This window comes from Dipodomys spectabilis, unplaced genomic scaffold (genome assembly GCF_019054845.1).
Source record: "Dipodomys spectabilis isolate Male_0828 unplaced genomic scaffold, ASM1905484v1 ptg000783l, whole genome shotgun sequence".
Taxonomy (NCBI): domain Eukaryota; kingdom Metazoa; phylum Chordata; class Mammalia; order Rodentia; family Heteromyidae; genus Dipodomys; species Dipodomys spectabilis.
This window is the reverse complement of record NW_024871460.1, coordinates 13,524,268-13,547,634: the sequence shown is the minus strand read 5'-3', so window position 1 is coordinate 13,547,634 and position 23,367 is coordinate 13,524,268. Positions and strand designations below refer to the sequence as shown.

At 37.2% G+C, this 23,367-nt stretch overlaps 1 protein-coding gene across 1 annotated transcript in view; it reads left to right on the top strand.

Moving 5' to 3' along the window:
- Nucleotides 1-2,277: 2,277 nt before the first annotated feature.
- The window catches only part of Trhr (thyrotropin releasing hormone receptor), a 42,414-nt gene continuing 21,324 nt past the window's right edge, over nt 2,278-23,367 (top strand). Inside the window, exons 1-2 of the mRNA XM_042673164.1 lie at nt 2,278-2,404; nt 2,999-3,867. Of these exons, the coding sequence (XP_042529098.1) occupies nt 3,079-3,867 (789 nt within the window). The 5' untranslated portion in view covers nt 2,278-2,404; nt 2,999-3,078. The remainder of the gene's footprint in view (nt 2,405-2,998; nt 3,868-23,367) is intronic.

Genomic DNA, 23,367 nt, shown 5'->3' with positions numbered 1-23,367 from the left:
AATTGGAAAGTAGACTTGAGAAAGGTACTTACCTGTATACACCTGTTATCTAATCACCTCATGAGGAAAGATTGTGAGGTTGAAGCCAACCTGTACCACAGCATAGAAACCCTGTCTCAATACAATAATAAATAAATAAATAAATACATAGATAGAGTTGAAGTAGAGGTGGCAGGGTTGGAGTAGAACAAGAAGACAATCCTTTCCTCTTGTCAATCATTTTTCTGTCTGAATATCAGAAATTGAGGCAAGAAACAAATTCCTGAGAACAATTTCTGTCCTAAAGAATAGGGAAGGAAGTAAAGGAATATCCGTTGTCCGGTTTGCTAAACAAATTGAAAGAACAGACTAAAATGCAGGCAAAATCCTACTCAGCATAACGAATGTACCTTCTCTTCTCAGTCTCAACTTGGAATACAGAGACCAAAACTCAAATGATGACAGATGCCAGGTGTACGATTAGTGAGAAGCAGCTGACATGTATGACAGAGAAAAGGGAGATAGTAGAGTGTGCAGAACACAGGAGAGAGCACAGTCCAAATGAGGACCCTGGAACCACTCTCCGCGGCTACTCCTCAGAGTCAGGTAACATTTGTACTCAAGATGGTGGGCTTGAGGTGACTACATATTTTAAAGTATTACAAGAAAACTCCAAATTTAACATTCAGTTTCTCTCCCAACTTTAAAAGGTAAAATATATTGGAATTATCCCCCCAACACACACACACACACACACACACACACACACACACACTTGATCCTGCCTTGTATAGGTCGAACAATGCATGTCTAACGTCAGGACCAGTTTAGGAACAGTTAATAGGTAATTACAGAGGATTTGGAAGGAGAAATGGGAACTCAAGGATTCTTTCATTGTTCAGAGGTCTTAGCCTTCCCATATGATCCTGCACATCATCCTCAGCTCACGGTTTGGAGGATTTCCTCATGTTTTTGACACCTTTGTGGGCCTGTCTCCCCAAAATAAGACTCTTCAATTGACGTTTTCTAGAAGGAAAAACATCTGAAACTTTTAAAAATAAGAAATCAGTTCATCCTGTTGAGAATTTAGCTAAGGGCCATTTTTTTGTTATCAGTTGGTATGATAAGAGGAGACACACATTAACATATGGTGTATTCAGTTGGTGTCCAGAGAAAAGGCTTGTTTTCTAAGTCCTATAGAAATGCACAGGTTTGCCCACAGGATGTTTTTGAGTAGTAAAAATTCAAGGAGGGAACTGTGCTTTTCTTAGAAAGATGAGTATATAACATTTCAGAGGTGTGCTGCTAGAGTGGCACTGGACTAGAATTCCACTACATGACTTTTCCAAGTAGAAATAACTAAACACACAGCATTGCTAGGTGACACGTGTGGATACTATTCTTAAAAAGTGGAGGAAAGGAGAGTATTCTGATACCCAGAGTTGAGAGATAAACTTCACAAGTCATTTACAAATTTCATTCATGCTTTTAACACAAATCACTTTGTCTGTCTTTTTTTTTTTTTTGACGTAGGGTCTTATTATAGCTCAAACTGGCCCCGAATTCACTATCCACTCGCTGCCTCAACCTCCAGAAGCCTGGGATTAGAGGTGTGCATGACGATGCCTGATGGTCAACTCATTTTTAAATAGCAAATTTTAGAAAACCCTGTAAGATTTCAGGTAAAACAGTTTAGAATCCCTTTTAACTCATTTTCCATTCATATAATATGAGAGGACCGAGGCAATTTTACTGTTTCATGGATGAAACAGTCTAAGGGATTTTGTGGTAGAGAAAGAGGTTGCTTTCAGCACAGACATTTCAAGCTCCAAGGGATGTGTCTAGACTAAGAAGGTTTTGCCATCCCCTCAAAACAAAAATCCTGTCAAGCGAGGAGTGAAAATATTATCTTATGGCAGTTCAGGTACTGGAGTTGCTGCAGAAGTTAGCCTCTGAGTAGCAAAGACCCCCTGGACCCCCTTGCTTATGTTTTCAGCCTTCCACACTGCAAACTGGATCGTCCTCACACTTAAAAGTAAATCCTTCAAAGGAAGATTATGAATCAGGCAGTGACTGGCTCTTGTGATTATGAGTATGTGTGCGATTGTGTGTGTGTGCGAGAGAGAGAGAGAGAGAGAGAGAGAGAGAGAGTGAGAGAGAGAGATTTTGAGTCTCTGCTCTCATTAGGGGACGATCTATGATTTGCTAGCCTGGCTGCTGCTGCTGCTGCTGCTGCTCCTGCTTCTGCTCCTGCTGCTGTGGTGTCGGCTCTATGGTCTGTTAGGAGTTTAAAGAGCTGCAGCTCTGAAACACTGAACACTGCTAAGTGGTCTCCCTGTCAACAGAGATTTTCTGCAGGATTGGAAACTTGGACCTATTACCATTTCCTCTACCCAGAAAAGCAGACAGCGTGAGAGAGAAAAAGGTAAGAGAGAGAGAAAGAAAAAAATGTTCTCTATTGAGTATAGGGGTTGCATGAGATGAGGAGACATAGACTCAAAAGCTTGCTCTGTTATACCAGAGATTTCACTCCCTGGGAGCAAAGAAGCGCCAGCTAAATTTCTACCAAGCTTGAGCAGAGTCTCTTGGCTTTTTCCCTGGTTTCTTTTTTCTTTATTATACTCTCCCTCCCAGCATCTCAGAGGTTTCTTTGTGTTTATTTTGCAGCTAGGAGATGTCCTTTAGTTGTTTGTTGTTGTTGTTTGGTTTGTTTGTTTCTTTTATCAGAGCAATTTCAAAGCAGGAAGTGTTGTGGGGTTTGGGTTTTTTTTGTTGTTGTTGTTTCTTTTAAGCATTTTTCCCTCCTAAAGGGAGCCTTTTAATGTGAGCTGATTACAACACTGCACCCTCCTACGTGAAAGTTAGAAGAAGTTTTCCAAGTGCTCAGGAGCCGGTGCTATTGCATAGCATAGAGAAATGGAGGCAAAGGAAAGGAAGTGAGAGGGACTTGGAAGAGACTGGACTTGCCAGGACACGGTGAGGCTGTGGCTGAATTATGTACACAATCTCTCACCCACAGGGGTTAGAACTGCTGTCGTAAAGCTGGGAAGGAGATGTTTTAAGAAGTCACGATTTCAGAGACAATTCAAACCACTAAAGATGGAGAACGAGACAGTCAGTGAATTGAACGAGACCCAGCTTCAACCCCGAGCAGCCGTGGGCCTCGATTACCAAGTGGTCACCATCTTACTTGTGCTGATTATTTGTGGCCTGGGCATCGTGGGCAACATCATGGTAGTCCTGGTGGTCATGAGAACCAAGCATATGAGGACCCCCACAAATTGTTACCTGGTGAGTCTGGCAGTGGCTGATCTCATGGTCCTGGTGGCCGCCGGCCTTCCCAACATAACAGACAGCATCTACGGCTCCTGGGTCTATGGCTATGCGGGATGCCTTTGCATTACTTATCTCCAGTACTTGGGAATCAATGCATCCTCGTGTTCCATCACGGCCTTTACCATTGAGAGGTACATAGCAATCTGTCACCCCATCAAAGCCCAATTCCTCTGTACTTTTTCCAGAGCCAAAAAGATCATCATCTTCGTCTGGGCTTTTACATCCATTTACTGCATGCTCTGGTTCTTCTTGCTGGATCTCAATATTAGCACCTACAAAGATGCTATTGTGGTATCCTGTGGCTATAAGATCTCCAGGAATTATTACTCACCTATTTACCTAATGGACTTTGGTATCTTTTATGTTGTGCCCATGATCCTGGCCACAGTTCTTTATGGGTTCATAGCTAGAATCCTCTTTTTAAATCCTATTCCATCAGACCCTAAAGAAAACTCTAAGACATGGAAAAATGACTCAAATCATCAGAACAAGAATTTGAGTTTAAATGCCTCTAATAGATGTTTCAACAGCACAGTGTCTTCAAGGAAGCAGGTAAGCAAAGCTGAACCTCCAACTCAGTAGAGAAAATGTAGAGTTCCTTGTAAGATGGGATCAACTTTGCCCTTCTTAGCTGATATCAAAATCCAAAATACAATCATGCAAATTTTTATAGCATTAGCTTCTGTTTTACATATTAAATCCTTCTGTGGAGCAACTGGAGATCTAAAAATAGATGGGGAGAATTTGATAGCACCTTTATCAGGTAACAGTTCAGGTGCTATTAAGATATAAAAAAGTATACACAGAAACTCTAGAAATCTACCTTTAAGATGTTTGTGCCATTCTGGAAATGGTATCAATATTTAAACTTCTGGCTCCTAAAGGTAAAAATATTGCAAAACAAAAATATCTTTAAAATTCTATTATATGACAGTTAATTATTGAGAACAGATGAATCAAAACAATGGAACTTTTCTTGTCTTCAATAAGGATCTATTAACAGAGCCACCAGGTTAATTTTCATTTACCTTAATTGAAGAATATTCTTTCACCCTTTCCTATTTCCTCTAAGGTATCTCAGTGTATAAAAACTAAAAATTCTCTTTGCTCAGGAAATGTTCTAATAAAAAAGCCAACATAGAACCCATTTGGTTGTAATGAATTGCTAATTTTTAATGTCTGTTTTTCCAGCTAAACTTAAGTAATAATTTAATTCAGATAAGCTGAATTTCCATGTGGTTCCAATTAAATAGTGGTTTTATTAATGAATAACATATAACCTCATTTATGGTTGTATTTTATTTGTAAGGCAATATACAACAAAATGCATTTATATCATGCTCATATTTACTTACATCTATCAGTTGTTCCAAACTACTTACACAATTAGCTTTCAATTCCTTTTTTCCCTTTGTTGACCATAATAAACAGGTGGTACATATTTATTCTCATAGTTGAAGTGAAATCATGAAATTAACAGTACCAGTTCTTCTGAATGGCTTGAATTATATCTTTTTGTCTTTGCAATAAATGCATTTAACTGTGTTTATAGATAGAAAATGAGAGTACTTTTGAAAGTGTTCATATGGGTCATTCACACAATGAATTCCTAAACTCTAGATTAGCTGAAATGTAAAGTTGTAATTGGACATATATAAAGGCATGCAGTGGAATAAACTACTGAAAACATAACTGAAAGGAAACATAAATAGCATTTTAGTAACATTGTGATATGTGGTTTTATGTGGCAGATACTTGCTTCCTTATTGCAGATATCTAGGGATAGAAAAGAAGACCTGAACAGTGATTGACAGTTCTTAGATTCCTAATTCTGTGACATTTGTATTGCTACAAGGCAGGTTTGGCTATCTATTACAATATACTTGACTAATTGAAATCTAGAGAGATCTATTGACCATTTGCCAAGACAAACATTAACAAATAGAGTAGGAAGGTAAAGAATGTGTATATCTTCATTAGCCAAACACAGGTTAGCATTTGCAGCAAAGAATGCTAGTGAGTAAACTCATTCATTAGTTTCCAATTTATATTCTTATTATTAATTCTAAAATATTGTTTTTCTGGTCTAAGGTCTCTTCTTTCAATTACAACCATTAGTACCTATCAGCAGCAGTAATGGATTTTTAAATAGCTAATTATATTACATGTTCACAGTCTTTTTAAAGCTGTCACAGAGAAACTGGCTTTATAAGGCCATGTGCTAGAAGAAACAACTGAAGACTCGTCTTCAAACAATCCCAAGATTAAGTACAAAGCTCTCTAATCAGGCTGTATGTACTAGGATGAGCAGAACTTTGTGAGCCTTGGTTTATTTTTCCACATATAAAGTAAGATTAAAAGCAACACCCAGAATCCATTTAAAGGCACAGCAAAAGAAACCTTATGAAATAAGCCTAAATTAGAGTGGAGATTATCACCTAAGGGCTAATTAAGATACTTTTACACTTTTTATAAATTTATAGGCACCTCTCAGGGAAATATAAATTTGTTGTTAAAAATATACCTTACCACTTACACAGAGGTTGTTAACTATGCAGGCATACATATGGTATAGTAACTTTTCTAATGAATATTCAGTATGTTTGGAAACATTTAAGTCGGTCAATATAAGAACACTGTCAGGAACCAAGAGTAAAGGAGGCCAAGGGCTGGCAATGTGCAATTCTATACAACAAAAAAAGTGTCTTCTTATAAATACCAAAGATATCTGGATATCCTCGTTGAAAAGCATGGAATGACATACGAATCAAAAGGAGTGCATTCAAGTAATGTGCCATGTAATTGAATCTTAAGTACAGATGGAATGGGAGTTGGTAAAAATCAAGGGGCATTATGATACTAGAAAGATCATTAAAGTATTTGTGGATGGGCATCTTTTGAGAAGGCTCTGGGAGTATGTGAAAAGTAACAGTAAAACTCCCAGTAATTTGAGGGAATGGGTGGGGTTGTGAGAGATGAGAGAAGCCATGATAGGGTGACATTGATCAAGATATATTTATAAACTGACATGTTTAATTGAAATCTCCTTGAACAACTGTTTAAAGATAATTTTTAAACATAGTAAAAGTTAAAATTAAGCACAGCAGTCCATCTATTCACAAAAGACCAATAGGGTGGCTAGGATGGTAACACTGTAGATTAGGGGAAGGATCAAGGAAGTGGGGGAAAGGTGGAGTTTTTATTGGATAACATGATGACTGGAATGACATACTAGTGAGAGTAAAAAGAGCAGTAAAAAAGTAAGATTTGGTCAAGAAAAATGTGTGCATGAGAGAGACAGAGAGATAGAGATAGAGATAGAGGCAGGGTTGTGGAAGATACCATCTATCATGCAATCCGAGTTTTAACTGAATGGAGAGGCAACAAAGGATGTGAGTAGTAAGCTGAAGCAGTAGGAGATAAGACATTTGATAGTTGTGAGCAAGGTAGATCCGAGGTTCAAGACACTCATGGCACCCACATGCAGGTGACTCATACCTATAATCCTATAGCTACTAAGAAAGCTGAGATCAGAGGATCAGAGTAGGAAGCCAACCTGAGCCAACAAATCTGTGAGACTTATTTATGGATCCAGTGACAGTGGCCAACTGTGAGAAAAAAAAATCTGAGCAAGGATATGAGTCCCTGAGTTCAAGCCCCAGTACCTGTACACACACACACACACACACACACACCACACACACACACGTACACACACACACACACACACACACTCATGGCAGAAAACTGTAGAATCTGTTGATAATGATACAAATATAATTTCAAAGGTGTAAACCAGAGAAGCATCTCAAAAAAGGATGGTACAATATGAACATATTCGACAGTAGGATTGGATGCAGGGGAAAAGTCAATATGGCACCAGGGTTCTACATTTGGATGAACAGTGGCACAATGGATGAATACATGACAGCTCTCTGGGGGAAAAAAAGTGATTTTTGTACAAAATTAGTGACCTGTGATCTGTCTTGTTTCTTTTTTGAAGTAATTCTTGACTTAAATTCTCATATGATTAAAAATTCCATCCTTTATAACTCAAGGACTTTTTACTTTAATATTTTTCTCTGCATATTTTCTTTTAGGCAAGTTAAGTTTACATTTTAACAAATATTGAACTAGCCAGGTCTTCCCAAGAAACTTATTAGAGTCAAGGCTGAATACCAAAAGGATTACAATTTTAACAGAATTACCTTTAAAAAGACAAACACAAGGGTTTTTATTTTGTTTTATTTTTATTGTTAACATAGGTACAGAGGTTTCTGTGTGGAAATTCTAGGTCAGAACCATTTTCCTATTATTCAAGATTCAATTATATTTTAGGAAATCACCTTAGTTTGAGGTAATTTAAATGAAAAAAATACTCCAACTTACGGCTTGAAATTATGTAGAGTATTGATTGGATCTTTTGTTTTAAAATCAATTCTTTTGACATAGAGAAGGAATAGTGTAGATGACCATATTTGTCCTCTCTCCATTCTACAAAGAAGCCAAGAAGAACACCTTGGACCAGTTCATTCACGCATTCAGCATCATGTGGATAAAAATATTTCTATCATTGACTGTATTTCTATGTAACTGATTAGTTCTTTTTGGTATTTTGGAAGCTCCTTTATCTCTTGGTGAAGTGCTATAATATAAATGAAATCACTTAACTCAAACATTTTCTTTTTGGGGGGCGGGAGGTCCAGTCGTGTGGTCTGAACTCTGGGCCTGGGCGCTGTCCCTCAGCTCTTCAGCTCAAGGCTAGCGCTCTACCACTTGAGCCACAGCACCACTTCTGGCTTTTTTCTTTTTGCTTATGTGGTGCTGAGGAATAGAACCCAGGGCCTCATGCATGCAAGGCAAGCCCTCTACCACTGAGCCACCTTCCCAGCCCCTCAAACATTTTCTACACAATGCAAGGCTTTCCAGAATACTTCCTAGACCAAACTACCAGTCCTATTTTCAGTGGAATTATTCCAATATTTTTTTGTTTCTTAAAGAATAAGTGGGAGAACAACTGTGGGACACAGTCCTAACAAAAGCTCTAAGAGTTTATGGCAAATGTTCATTATGGATTTTATTAGACTAATCAAGTCTTTTAAAAAATCCTGAAATTTATTTCTATAAAATTCTTAAAACTCCTCAGAATGTTGATAATCCAAGAAACAGAAAACAACTTTTTTTTAAAGCCATATATACATTTTGATGATGATGATGACAATAGTGGTGATGATGATTATGGCAATGGGGTAATAATGGTGATTGTGATGATGACAATATAGAAGCAACAAAGTAGTATAAAAACACAGAAAAGCTAAGAATAAGAAAAGAAGTATCTCTAAACAAAGACAAATATCATTTTGGGTTTTTTTATAACTTTTACTGGATCACTATTTAGATAATTACATTCATAAAGTATATGTAAATATGCTTCCCACTTTTTCACACCAAACATTGAAATTGCTATTATCAAAGAGAATGCACAGAGTAAAAACAGGATTAAACTTGTGTCTGCTTCTCTGAGTCTCCATTTTCTTCTCAGTAGCACAGGCAAAACAGTTACCTTCTGGTTGAGCAAATATGATGCCTAAAACACAATTTATATTTGGTCTCTTCTTCCTGCCTGTTCGACTGTTGTCCTCTGTCACCTGCAGCTCCCCTGGTGTCCTTCTGACTCTTCAGCAATCCTTGCTTGCACAATGTGTCCTAGAACATGTAAATACTCCAATGACTTACACCCAATGTCTCCCTTACCCCTCCACACTAGTCTCCTGTCAAATCCTGAGTCCAGTGATATTCACCTTTTAAAAGAAGAGCTGTTTTAATAAGCAAGGGGGAAAAGGCATGATGGTGGAATGATGGACTACAGAGCTGAAATTTCAGAGCTGGTATTTCATTAACTTGTGGGATGCAGGGGAGTCTCTCTTGCACCCTACATTAGCAGGCCCTGATGAACATACTCATCCTTCTTCCTTCATTAGCTCAGCTCAGGAGTAGTCTTAGGAGGCAAAGTACCAATAGTAAACTTCAATGATGAAGGATGACATTCATCAAGGTGTATTGTACTTCTAATGTGAACTTTTCTACTACTTAAAAATTAATTAAGCTGGGTGCTGGTGCCTCACATCTGTAATCCGAGCTACTCAGGAGGCTGAGATCTGAGGATCACTGTTGAAGCCAGCCTGGGCAGGAAAGTCCCTGAGAAACTTATCTCTAATAAACTACTCTGAAAGAGCAGAGACAATGCTCAGGCCCAGAGTCCAAGCTACATGACAAGCAAATTAATTAATTAATTAGTTAAATTTAAAAACTAAACTTCAGCCTTGAGCATACAAGATTTCCAAATTTACTAAGGCTGTTTCCACAGGCCAATTTTTATTCATTCTTTTTTCTTTTTTATTGTGAAAATACTGTTCAGAGAGGTTACAATTACATGGGCAAGATAATGAGTACATTTCTTATCAAGCATTGTAGCCTCCTCCTTTGTTTCCCCTTCCCATCTCTTCCCATCCTCCTCCCCTCCCCCACCCCCCACCCATTCCTCCTTCTCCCCCCCCCCCCCTACCAATTTGTAAAGTTCATTTTTGACATAACAACTTGTACATCTCATTGTTGTAATGGGTCCACCTGGATCCCTATTTAAACTATTTGTTTTTTCCCTTCCCCTCCACAAATTATACCAACATCAAATGCAGTGAAAGCATGGGTTATACCGTGGGGGAGGGACATACAAAGCAACAAAGAAATAATCTTATAAATGTGTTAGCAACAATGGCATGAAAGAAAAAATAAACATTTGAATACATATCTTAGGTTTCATTTCCCTAACATCAACTTATATGACCTTTTCTGCTTGACTCAGACATATACTAGTTATTGCAAATAAGGGAAACCATGGGACCTTTGTTTCGTTGGGCCTGGCTTACTTCACTTAATATAATTTTTCCAAGTCTTTCCATTTCCTAACAAATGGGGCAATGTCATTCTTTCTGATGGAGGCATAGAATTCCATTGTGTATATATACCTCATTTTCTTGATCTATTCATCTACTGAGGAGCATCTGGAATCAAGAACTCTAATAACAACAGATGCTGGAGGGGATGTAGACAGAAGGGAACCTTACTGCATTGTTGATGGGAGTGTAAACTTGTTCAACCACTTTGGAAAGCAGTATGGAGGTTCCTCAAAAGACTCCACATAGAGCTCCCCTATGACCTAGTAACCCCACTTTTGGGCATTTACCCAAATGATCACAAACAAGACCACACTAAAACTACCAGCATGACTATGTTTATTGCGGCATTATTTACCATAGCTAAGATACGGAATTTTTACTCATTCTAATAACCTACATTCACAATGTCCTTAGTAGTATAAAGATCTCTAAGTTAGAAACACTATGTATAATTGTCACTTAGTACATAGATTGCTAAATGGACCCTTTTATTTTCTTATTAAAAATACTTTTCCAGCATGGTGCCAGTAGCTCACACCTGTATTCCTAGCTACTCAGGAGACTGAGATCTAAGGATTGCAGTTCAAAGCCAGCAGGGGCAAGAAAGTCCATGAGACTCTTACCTCTAATAAACCACTTAGAAAAACGGAAGGGGCGCTGTGACTCAAGTGATAGAGTGTTTGCCTTGAGCTGAAGAGCTGAGGGACAGCGCCCAGGCCCAGAGTTCAAGCCCCACAATCTACCAAAAAAAAATACTTTCCCAATTTATGATTCATGTATGGCTTCAATTTATGGCCTATATATATGCACATATATATATATATGACATAAATAGAATGATAATTCCTCTAGTTACATACTTGATATCTTTTGTCTTAGAATACATACTATTTATTTGCAATTTTAAATTTGCATTTTGACCCATAATTTCACCAGAGGAGAAATATTACTTTCTCTACTACAGTTCTACATGCCTACAGAATTCTCAAATTGGCCATATTACAAAAATCTTAAAAGTCAACTCAGTTGGAAAATGACAAGCCATATATATTTTTTTTGGTCGGTCGTGGGGCTTGAACTCTGAGTCTGGGCGCTGTCCCTGCGCTCTTCAGCCCCTGTGCTCTTCAACTCAAGGTGAGCTCTCTACCTCTTGAGCCACAGCACCATTTCTGGTTTTCTAGTGGTTTATTGGAGATAAGAGTCTCACGGACTCTCCTGCCCAAGCTGGCTTTGAACCGCAACCCTCAGATCTCAGCCTCCTGAGTAGCTAGGATTACAGGTGTGAGCCACTGGTGCCGGCTCAAACCATATTTTTTATAAAGCTTTTCATGAATTCTTCACTACATAGATATCCTAAGTTCCAGATGGGTAGAGTCTGATTTGTCACTGTGTCTTAGTCTCTTCTGCTTCAAAAATAAACAAAATAAAGCAAAAGGAAAGGTGGATGGTACAAAAGTACAGCTGGATTTACCAATAAGCAAACTTTTGCAGACATTTCTATGCAGTATCATCTGTCATTTTATTGAACATTCATTCATAGCCCAGATGCATAGGCTGCAGGAATATGTATAGACAAACAAAACCAAGTTCAAGGATATGAATGCTCAATATCAAGGATATTGAGCATATCACTATGCTCTATGAAAAGGCACACAGCAGCCATGAGAACAGTGAAATCAAGGAAGGCTTACTGTACTTGGTATCTGAGTTGCACTTGTAGAGATGAGTTGAATGCTTGAAGGAGACAGAAAATTAAGGAACATAAAGGGGAGGCAAATGAGAGGGGACTGAGCATGTTCGGGCAGAATAGTTCAGTATAATTGAAGTGGGCTATGTCAGGGGATTGTCTGAAAAGTACACACTCTGGTACACACCACACTCACCACTACCCCATTTCCTAGTCCTGTTGCTGATCTTTCAGTGTGCCTTCTGCTATACTTACTCCTGCATCTACCTACCACCTATGAGTCTCCCAGTATATAACTCCAGAGAATGTATATCTTGATCTATGGAGGCAATTGCATAGTGGATGTTTCTATCAAATGTAATAGGTCCAAACTAAACTGATTATTTTCCTTCACAAACCTTGCTTTCTTCCTTCTCTCTTTGCTTTCTTTTCCTTTGTTTTTCTTCCTTCCCTCTTCTCACTTCTCCTTTTCTCCCCTTTCCTTCCCTCTCATCCTCTACCTCCCTTTCTCTCTCATCCTCTCCACTCTTTGCTTCTTCCTTCTCTTCCTCTCTCCTCCCCTCACTTTTCCTCTCCTCTCCTCTCCTTCTTTCCTTTCCTCTTTCTTTTCTATTCTTTCTTTTCTGTATGTTCCCAAGTCCAAAACCTGGTAGTCTTTGTAAGAACATGTTTAGCCTTTTATCCCCTCACCCAAATCTAAGCAGTGGCGAAGTGCTTGTGGCTCTCGATGATAACTCTCATAGCTGACTTGCTTCTTTACTCACACTGCCACCATCTGAGTCCATGGCCTCTACCCGCCCTGTATGCACACCATATGAGCCTCTCCACCTAATCTCCCAAATCATTCGGCAAATTGCTGACTTAGGGAGCCTCTGTACCACAGAGATATAGTGTCAAAATTATGTTTAGCTTTTCTCAAGACCTAGAGATTAACCTCTTTACTAGAACAAGGAAGATCTTGACCTTCCTCCATTTCCGGCTTCATTTCTGATGGCTTACACTTTATGCCTCAGCAACACTAAATTATTTATAGTCCTCGTATATGCTATGTTCCCTAAGCCAGAACACTTTCCCCTGGCAAACTCCCAATTATGTTTTAATTCTCAAATCAGATAATGCCCATGGAACTTGTTGAGCCAAATTTGCATAGCTGAGTTCTTAACTAAAACTATGCATATTAGGTATTCTTCCCATGCAGCCCTACTACTTTGCATATGTTTCTATTTTAGTCATTCTTGTGTGTGCCCTAATTGGGAGCCTATCTCTCTTTCTACTTCCACTAATATCTTGAAAAATAATGCTTTGCTCTGAACTGGGCATACAGTATGCTCTCAGCATACACACACAGTAGTATGCTATAGCTGAGGAGTATAGACTTTGCAAGAGAAAATCATTAATTTCTTCCCACTTCTGTATATGGTGTCATCACAATGACTGTTTAAAGTATACTTGGCATACTTACACCAAAAAAAAATCAGTGAATATGATGGCCCAGCATCCATCTCTGACTTGTAGAAAAATGACAAACATTTACCAGTAAATTTCTGTAGTGTGATTGTACCTGAAACATGTAACATTTCATATACATAAAAAAGCATACAATATGTACAATGCATACTTATGAACTCAGTCAAGTCCAACAACCTAATATTTTTTCCCTGAGAATAATGTGTGCCCTATTTAAAAATAATTAAAATATTATTTATATTCTATCCAATCACTTTTGAGTTCCAGAATGTTCAAGTGTAACTAACCAGAATGGTGATCATTAGATTAGGAGATAAGACTTTTCAGATATTTTCCTTCAATCGAGACAGGTTGATTCAGAAACCCATCAGACTCAGATAGTAATTCATATTATACAAAAATAGGTTGACTTTCCTATGGACTTTCTCCGAATGAGGAAGCTAACTTGGACGGAAGGGGCAGAAAGGTAGAACAATGTTAAGCCAGGGAAGGAAAACAGTATGAACACAGGCATAAGGATTGCAATAAACCTAATTGAGTGCTCCCAAGCAATTAATTTTCTTGAATTAACTTGTATCTATTATTTTCTTTAAAGTGTCTACTCTCCTCTGACTGGCTTTTAAACCCAATAACATATCACATTTTAACATTTCTCCTGATTTTTGGCCTTCTGTCATCTTTTTAACTTAATAAACATTCATTGAGCACCAACAAATAATAATTAGTACCATACTGAACTCAAAATAAAATATAAAAAGTTGACAGTAAGAACAGATGGGAAATTATGTTGTATACTACTGAAGGGGGAAAAGGGAAGAGAGAAAATCCTAAAAGGAATCCAAGATTCTTAGCTGGGGCAGGAGTGATCATCTTTATTTGTTCCTTCTCCATAGATTTAACTATGTCACTAAGAACCTTCCTTATACACCAAACTTATGCATACATTATAATTTGGCTCATGTAATTTCTTCCTACTTGTACAGCCTTCCCCATATTTGATACTTATATAACTTTTAACAATGTTCTGTTTAGATTCCTAGCTTGGGCTGCAGGTGGATCAAGAAATATCTATTGGACATATGCTAGAAGTCAGTGAACATAAGTTCTAGAAAGGAGTGACATTAATTAAGATATATGGTATTCCTAAACTCTTTTGTTAAGTGAAAACTACTCTGTACAATGACTTAAAGGTTATAAATAAGTGCAAAAATAAATAACCCCCAAACATTAAACAAAAAGGTTTTTGAGGTAACTGGAAATAGTGCAGTTATTTTTTAAGTTGAATGAAATATTAAAAAACACTGTTAAAAATGTTTTATTATATATGGTCCTATGCACTTAGTGATTGGGCTATTATGATCCCTTGCTAAGAATATCATAGACATATTCTAGTTATTTCAAATGAGGAAAATCATGAAACTTATACTTCTTTGGGCCTGGCTTGTTTTGTTAAGGGTATCAAAATGAATTTCAAGAATTGGAAACAAGAAGTTCTTATTATGTCCTGTATGCAGTTATTTCTATTTTTTCTTTATGTTTTAGTTTTCTGTGTCCTTTGTCTTTTGTATAAAGGAAAGGTAATCACAGAAACATCAGGACAAAAGATGAACTAATACAACAATGATCCCCATTAGACACTATGTTGGAAATGAGCTTTACCATTTGGGGGAGGGGAGTAGGGAGTGGCAAGCAGAAGAAAATGAGGGAGCAGGTAACAGTGTTTAAAAAGAAATGTACTAGCTGAGCACTGGTGGCTCATGACTGTGATCCTAGCTACTCAGAGGGCTGAGATCCGAGGATCACGGTTCAAAGCCAGATTGGGCAGGAAAGTCCATGAGACTTTTTTAAAACATTTATTTTATTGTAAAGAAGCTATACAGAGGGGTTAGAGAGTAAGGTAATGGGTCCATTTCTTGCTGAGAATTGTTACTCACTCTGTTGTTCTCCCACTATCCCTTCCCTCCCCCACCTCCCTCCCTTCTCCTCCCTCCCGAAGTTGTAAAGTTCATTCCAATAGAGTGTCTTGTGGGTATCATTACTGCAATGGGTCATCTTGTGTCCTTGTTTCAGTGCTTTATTATTTTCCTTCTCCTCCTCAAATTGGACAAATGCATATACAAGATGCAGGGTGCCAATATCAAGTACAGTGACTCCAGGAGATATACCATAAGGGGAAGAACATACAAAGGAAACAAAACAATCACATATTACATTAAAAACAACAACAACAAATAAGAACCACTTATGTCCATATCTTGGGATTCATTTTGCTTAACATCATCTTTTTCTTGTCTTTTTCTTTTTCTTTTTTTTTTTTTTTTGTCGGTCCTGGGACTTGAACTCTGGGCTTGGGCACTGTCCTTCAGGTCTTCAGCTCAAGGTGAGCGCTCTAACGCTTGAGCCACAGCACCACTTCTGGTTTTCTAGTAGTTTATTGGAGATAGGAGTCTCATGGACTTTCCTGCCTGGCTTTGAATCATGATCCTCAGATCTCAGCCTCCTGAGTAGCTAGGAATACAGGCGTGAGGCACCGGCACCCAGCTTAACATCATCTTATATGGTCATATGTCCATAGCTTTTGAGCTTTTCTGCTCATCTGATAAAATTAGCCTAGATGTATACTAATTATTGCAAATGAGGGAAACCATGGACTGAAAAAAACACAGAGAAAAAGAACGAACTGTATACAGAGTCTAATGAGTGCTCTTGTTCTCAGAAGTTGGAGTTCATGTTAATATGTTTCCTTATATATATAGTCCTTTCCATTAAGCATTTAGGATCTTGAGATCCTCTGTTAATAGTATTTTCTATATAGTCTAATTCTTACAGATGAAGGAGATCATGTGACCTGCTTTTCTTTGGGTCTGGCTTACTTCACTTAATATAATTTTTTCCAAGTCCTCCATTTCCTTATGAATGGAAAGAATAATTAACCATCAGAAAACTGGAAGTGGCATTGTAGCTCAAGTGGTAGAACACTTGCCTTGAGCTAAAGAGTTGAGGGACAGTGCCCAGGCCCAGAGTTCAAGCCCCACAATCAACAAAAATAGAAAGAAAGAAAGAAAAAAAGAAAGAAATGCACTCATTACCTTACTTATGTAACTGTAACTCCTCCCCTGTTCATCACCTTTACAATAAAATTTTTAAATGTTTCATTTAGGAGGGGAAATTGTTCATAGGAGTTGAAAATATTAGAGAATACATTTTCAGCATCAAATACGTGGATTTGGGTAGCATTAGGATAATAGAAAGAAGGTATGAGGAGATTAAATTTAAGAAAAGGGAAGTATAGCCTGATACACATTGAGCTCTCAAGTATTGCTACATTTAGGAAATTAAAAGATGAGAGACTTTGCTAAAAGTGGGGGAAAAAACTATTATTCCTCTCAGAACATTGACAGAGGGGCAAAGACAAAATTTGTTGAGAACGAAGGAAGGAGAAAAAGGAAGGAAGGAAGGAAGGAAGGAAGGAAGGAAAGGAGGGAGGGAGGGCAGGAGGGAGGGAGGGCAGGAGGGAGGGAGAGAAGGAAGAAGGCAGGAGAAAGAGAGAGAGGGAGGAGGAAAGAACAAGGAAGGAAGGGAAAAAGGAAGGGAAAGAAGCAAAGGAAGAGGACTCTCAGTTCAGACCAGCCCTGGAACAAAGCAAGACCCTACTTTCAAAATAACTATAGTACAAGGGGCTAGAAATACATATCAAGTGGTAGAGTACCTGTTTGGTAGGTGCAAAACCCTGAGTTCAAACATTAGTACCACCTAACAACAAAATAAGTGAATTTACCTAAGGTAGAAGTTATGGCCTAGCCCCTTAAATCAGAAGTTTACAGTTTGATTGAAAACCCAGAAAGTAAAAATGATCATTCATACACAAAATGAACTCAAGTAAATTTGTAGTTAAATTAGCTCTGAAAGTTAAGATAAGACCAATGACATAGACACATGAAATAGAGTGAATAATATAAAACACTCGACAGTTTCTAGTTGAAATAAAAAGATAATATTTTGCAAGAAAAAACACATTCATAAACATTCATAAACAACACAAGTAGCTAACTCCTTAGATAGAATGCCTTGAACATAACATACAATAGCAACCAATAGGAAAAACCTCCTACGCCTGTATGCGGAGCCATTATTTGAGTTTTACAAGGATTTTTGACTATAGGAGGACTCAGAATATTTTCTGCAGGCAGAAGTTCTTAGCTTTGAAAGTAAGGGAGTGAGTCAGTGAGAAAGGTGACACTATTAGAGTAAAAGAGAAAAGAAGCAGGTGAATGCTGAGCCCTCCATGAACTTTTAAAGAATATGTGTAAAGTCAAATGAGTAAAGGCTCTCACTTAATGTGCAAGGTGATTAACCCAACATGCATTTTCTCAGAGGAGTTTCCATCTGTGATTGATCCTACTTGGGAAAGATAAAATAAAATTTTAAAAAATGTAAAATTTAAATGATAAAAATGTGTGTGGGCCTAAAATGTGGGGATGAAGTAAGGTGGAGCGAAGAGCATGCTGATATACTTCTGTTTTACAAAAAAAGGCTCAGATTGAGTACATTTATGGGAGAAATATTTAACGAGAGCATATAGAGTACCACAATGGACCTCCTAGGATTTCCTTAGGAATCAAGTCAATATGGATCTGAATAAGAGCAATCAAATCAACTTTTTATATAAAGTTACCCTAGTACACAGTGGAGACACTATCCTGGATCAGATATGGTCTAAGACCATCTTAGAAAATTATTACTTGAGAGACTAAAATAAGGAAGAAGCAGATATACAGATGCAGAGCAGATTTGTACCTTCTCTTTTATGACTTAATTAGGAACTCTATTACATTAGTCACAGATTTAGTCACTAAAGTGCAAAATTTAATAAGACAGAGTGTCTGTTCAGAAGTTCACGGTCTGATAGAAAACCCAGAAAAGTAAAAATGATCATTAAATCTATAAAGGAATTAATGTTATCATAGCAAAAATCACACATGAATGGCTTGAGAAGAGTTAGACAACAGAAAAGCTTTATGGAAAGTAAGAGTTTTGCAACTTTGTGAACAGAAGATTCTCTGGATTAATAGATACTTTGTTAGTGAAGAAGGGGAGAAAGATGGTCTCTGTAAATGGCACTCTACAGGTAAATACCACAAGTCCATAAAAAAATACTACTGGTCCAGAGAACTTCTAGTAGTTCCTTAAGGCTGAGCATCAATAGTTGAGACTAATAAGGAAAGAAGGGACCAGGAATTAGGTCTTTTTCTGGAATGTTGAGAGATTTGGAAACATTTCTAAAAGCTACAGAAAGTCAATGGGAGATTGCAAGACAAAAATATTGTGACAAGAGTTATGTTTGAGGAAGATCATTCTATCTTCGATGTAGTCAAAGAATGAACTCAAGGGGAGGGGTCATGATTTAGGAGAGTCTGTATGAATAAGGAGTCATCCAGCCAAACATAGCAATGTCAGAGAGGATGGACAGAAACTGACCTATTTGCAATAAACAGTGAGATAAATGGTGAGAACAGATTAAAGCAAATGGGAGAGAAAATGATCAAAGGTGACACTTTAAACTCTGAGAGGGAACTGTGCCAGTTGAGAGTATACATTATACAATCTTACTCCTTAGGGCCAAAACCAGGGATGGCCCCACACTATGGGAGGTGAAAGAGTTAAAAGGTAAGAACTGAAACATTGGTAGCCTGGGTGAGTAATTTCCATAAAGCACTGGGGGAAAGGTATTAGATTACATGGAGTTGCTGAATGATGAATGAGTGTGAGGGATTAGAAAGAGGGCAAAGGTAGACAAGCCTGATTATGAGATTAGTAATGATATAAGGAACTAAGGCCAGGCATTTTGTTTGCTTTACTTGGCCTTCTTTTCTAAGGTAGAAACGACAACGTCTGATGCTTTTACATCTTGATCAGGAAGAGCTAGCAACGTGACATGATTTATTTGTCGATCTAAGAGCACAGAACAACTAAATATTGATAGGGAATGGCTTGGGAGGAAGCAAGAAGAGTTACAAATAGGGTTCATCCTTCTTTCCCTTGTCATCAGGAATTGTGTGTAATTCTCCAATCCATCTGCAGCATCTAACACAGGGGCTCTCACAGTAGTTTACAATAAATGTGTTTCAAGTAAGTGAATGGATAAATGGATGAAAGAATAAACACAAAACAAGGGAGAGAATAATCATGGTTGCAGATAAATTCTAGTTATAATGTTGTAGTGAATTCGTATAAACTTGTGTCTGTTTCCTAATTGAGAATAACAGAGTTCAGGCAGGTAGAGGTGCACTTAGTAGTGGGATAGCTGCTATTGTGGAGAATAAATTAGGTAAGTGATTGGGTACAATGAAATAGGATTAAGTCCCATTAATATTTAGAACAAGTGAACTTGTAAAGTAGCAAATTACAGCTCTGCATTTCTTAATGACATGTGAACACTACAATGTCTCTGTTCTAGAGCTCATTCCCAATAAAGCATATTTAGATGCCATTTCATTGATCAAAACCTAGCCATTTCATTGATCAAAAACATTGCTGTTTCTCTTCTGTGGCAGTAATAGTATCTCCATTCAGTATAATTTCCTAAGTAGCACTTCGTTCCCCTTCATTGAGGCAAAGATATTACGATAAGGCGTCTGCCTGGATTACATAGGACATATTACCAAAAGGAAAGGATTTCTTCATTTGCTAAAGAACATTCCGTCTGAATCTCTGGCTCCAAATTGATAGAAGTTAGGTGCTTTGATAAATTTCTTAATCAAACAGATTGTGAACAAGATCAGCAATAATTCCTCCACCCAGTCTTGAGCCAAGTCTCTCCTTTATCAACATTCCCAGATGATATAGCTAGATTTTTTTTCTTTCACTCAAATATGCCGATTCTTTCCACTTTATCTTCAAAGAAACCTGGAAACACATGTAAGAGAAATTAGTCTTGAGACAAAACAACACACTCCATTGTACTCAGACTTTTCTAGTTCTTTTCTATTTCTTTTTCCCTCGAAGAAATGTGATATTTTTGTGAGTGAATTTTGATGCCAAGTGTATTTGATTCCTCATTCATAAGCAATTCTTCTATATGTGTGCATGTATGTGTGTGTGTGCATCTATCAATAAGATCTTTTGAGAGTACTGAAAGAAAAAAAGCCAGAAAATCTTTCTCTATCAATGTACCACCTCTCATATTTGGCTCCTTTAGGAGCCCTCCAAATTCAAGGAGTCTGTGTCAGCCATTCAAAATCCAGTGCAGACACAGAGTTCAGACAGGTGGAAAACTGCAGTTATTGACTGTGGCTTTTTAGCTGATGAACAAGCTTCTGTTGCTGGCTCCTTTCCAACTTCGCCCACTTCAACAGAATAATTCATTAGTGGTATTTTAAAATCACATCATGTTTATTGTCCCCCATTAGAGCCATATTTTAAAATAGACAAATATCAATAGATACACATACTATAAGTAGAAAAAGCAGTCTTGATTTTTTTAGTTTTTAAAATCAAACACACTGCTGAGACTCCAGAATAAAATTCATTCTTATTATATTATCATAGTTAAAAGATGTAAACTTCTGAGCTGTGTACAATTAATGATCTCAACTAACTTTTTGTGATCATCAGGGTCTTCATAGTATGTAAAGAAGGCACTATTTTTTGTAAATTGATGCCTTAAATATAGGACCATTATCAGATCATTCAGCTATCTTTTTAAGAGTTTCAGAGTAAGGCTTTAATCTTTAGAATCCTTTATTCATAAGGTCACTTTTGTGCTGCAGCTAAACTAACCCAACATGATCTCTAAAATTAAGGCTAGAGATTCAAGATATTTTTTCTAACAATAGAATATAAAGCACCCTTTCAAAAGCATCCATAATTGGTCACAGTGTGAAAAATTATTATTAGCAAGCATATAATTCATAAGACCATTTTCCCTAAAGAGAAATACAAGTGTCTGAACTCAGAAGTAAAACAAAGTCATATATTATTATAAAGGAAAATGCTAGGCCCAAAAACCTTAAGAATGAGTAAGTGACTTCCTTGCGTACTAACTAGCCAGTGGTTTATGTATTCATTGTGTTCACAGTCATCATAAAGACTTGAACCCATTATATCTCAATCATCTATTCTAAATTTTGATCATATTTTTTTATCACATCAGTAAGCTACAAGACATTCTCCCCTCAATAACAATGTCACATTACAACACATAAAGAGGAGACAACACTGTTAACTCCTATGTGAAGACTTGAAGATTCCTCTTTCATGTATTTCATACAACCCTCCTTGAGACCAGCTCATCATTGTCCAAGAATCATTATTTAAAAATTCTATTTTATATTCTTGCACTGAGATATGCACCAGACTATTTGTCTGCTTTCCCATCTAACAGTATCCTAGAAAACTTTCTGTCACAGTTGTATGGATATCAGTCGTGTTACCAACCTATTAATAGCATAGAGATTGTTACTGAGCTTTACTGTGGGCTATGAGTGATGCTGAGGTATTTTCATTTATTTATACCTACAGTATAGGTGCACTTTTTCTATAGGTTTAAAGATGAAGGATCAGAAATTCAGTAATATTTAGCTCAAGGTCACTCATTTTATAAAGGGAAAATAGAATCTAATACCAACATCTAATGTGAAATCTCTGATCACAACTGCAACCCTCATACACATGCCCGTGCTACTGGTACCTCAGAGATGAGGGACAGACAGAATTTCCATTCTGTCCAAGAAAAAGGAAACATTTTCTTATGTATGTATATGGTAAGTAAATTAATTGATTCATACAAAAATGTGTTGAATGACTGCTTAGATGATCTAGGTATTGTTTTATTGTTTGGAAATATTTCAATGATTGAACAAGACAAAAATCTCTGTCCTGTGGACTTTATATTCTTAGGTGAATAAAGAAAGAGGTAGATATTTAAAAGAGGAGCATATAAAACTGCAAAAACTCTAGAAGCTGAAGAGGATACTGAAATGCTGAAGTAGAAGATGTATCATTTTTATTTGTTAGCTTATCTGTTTCTGTAGTGGAGATGATACTCAGGGCCCTTACTTATTAGACAAGTGATCTACTTCTTGAGCCACACCACCAGCTCTTTTCCTCTCATTTAGTTTTTCAGATAGGCTCTTCCAAAGTTTTCCAAGACTGTCCTGTACCTGATGACCCTTCTGCCTCTGCCTTCCAGTTTCATGTATTATCATACCTGGCTAGGAGATGTATTATTTTAAATATAACAGTCAGAGATACTAAATGAACAGCTTGTTTGCAAAGTATAATGATATTGTGATTTTATATTCAGGCATGAAGGGATGTCATTTACACATCAATACTTGAAAACACAACTGAATTTTTCCCATTGATAAAATAATAGAACACCAGATTTGCCTACATTGGTTTCTATACATGGTTAGCATAGCATTAATGATCCTATCCAACTATATTTTACAGACAATTCTAATGCTCACTTTCAAAGCAAATACCTTCTACAATGTAATCGGGAATTGAAGTCTTTCTTCCCCATTGGTGAAAAAAGACTTTGTCAGTGACAAAGAGGAGTTTGATATACATAAATATCCCCCCCCCGAATATAGTTAGCCCTCTTCGATTGCATAAAAGGTAGGATGACAAGCTCTATCCAGTCCCTCAAGTCCTTTAGCAAGAAATAAACCTAATTGATTAAAATCCTTGCTTAGCCATTTGTAAATGGAGATTTGACAGCAACCTCCTCAGATGTTCTTGTCAAAATCAGCTGACTTAAACAAAGTATTAGAAACAGGAATAGATACATAGTAAGTAACACATGTTCTTTGTTAGTTTCCAAAAATAGCTTTTACTTCTCTAGAATTAACTGTGTTTCAAAAATTGGCATGAGCATTTACATTACATTTTTCTACACAACATTCCTATGAGGTAGATATAATTTTTGTCAAAAATAGA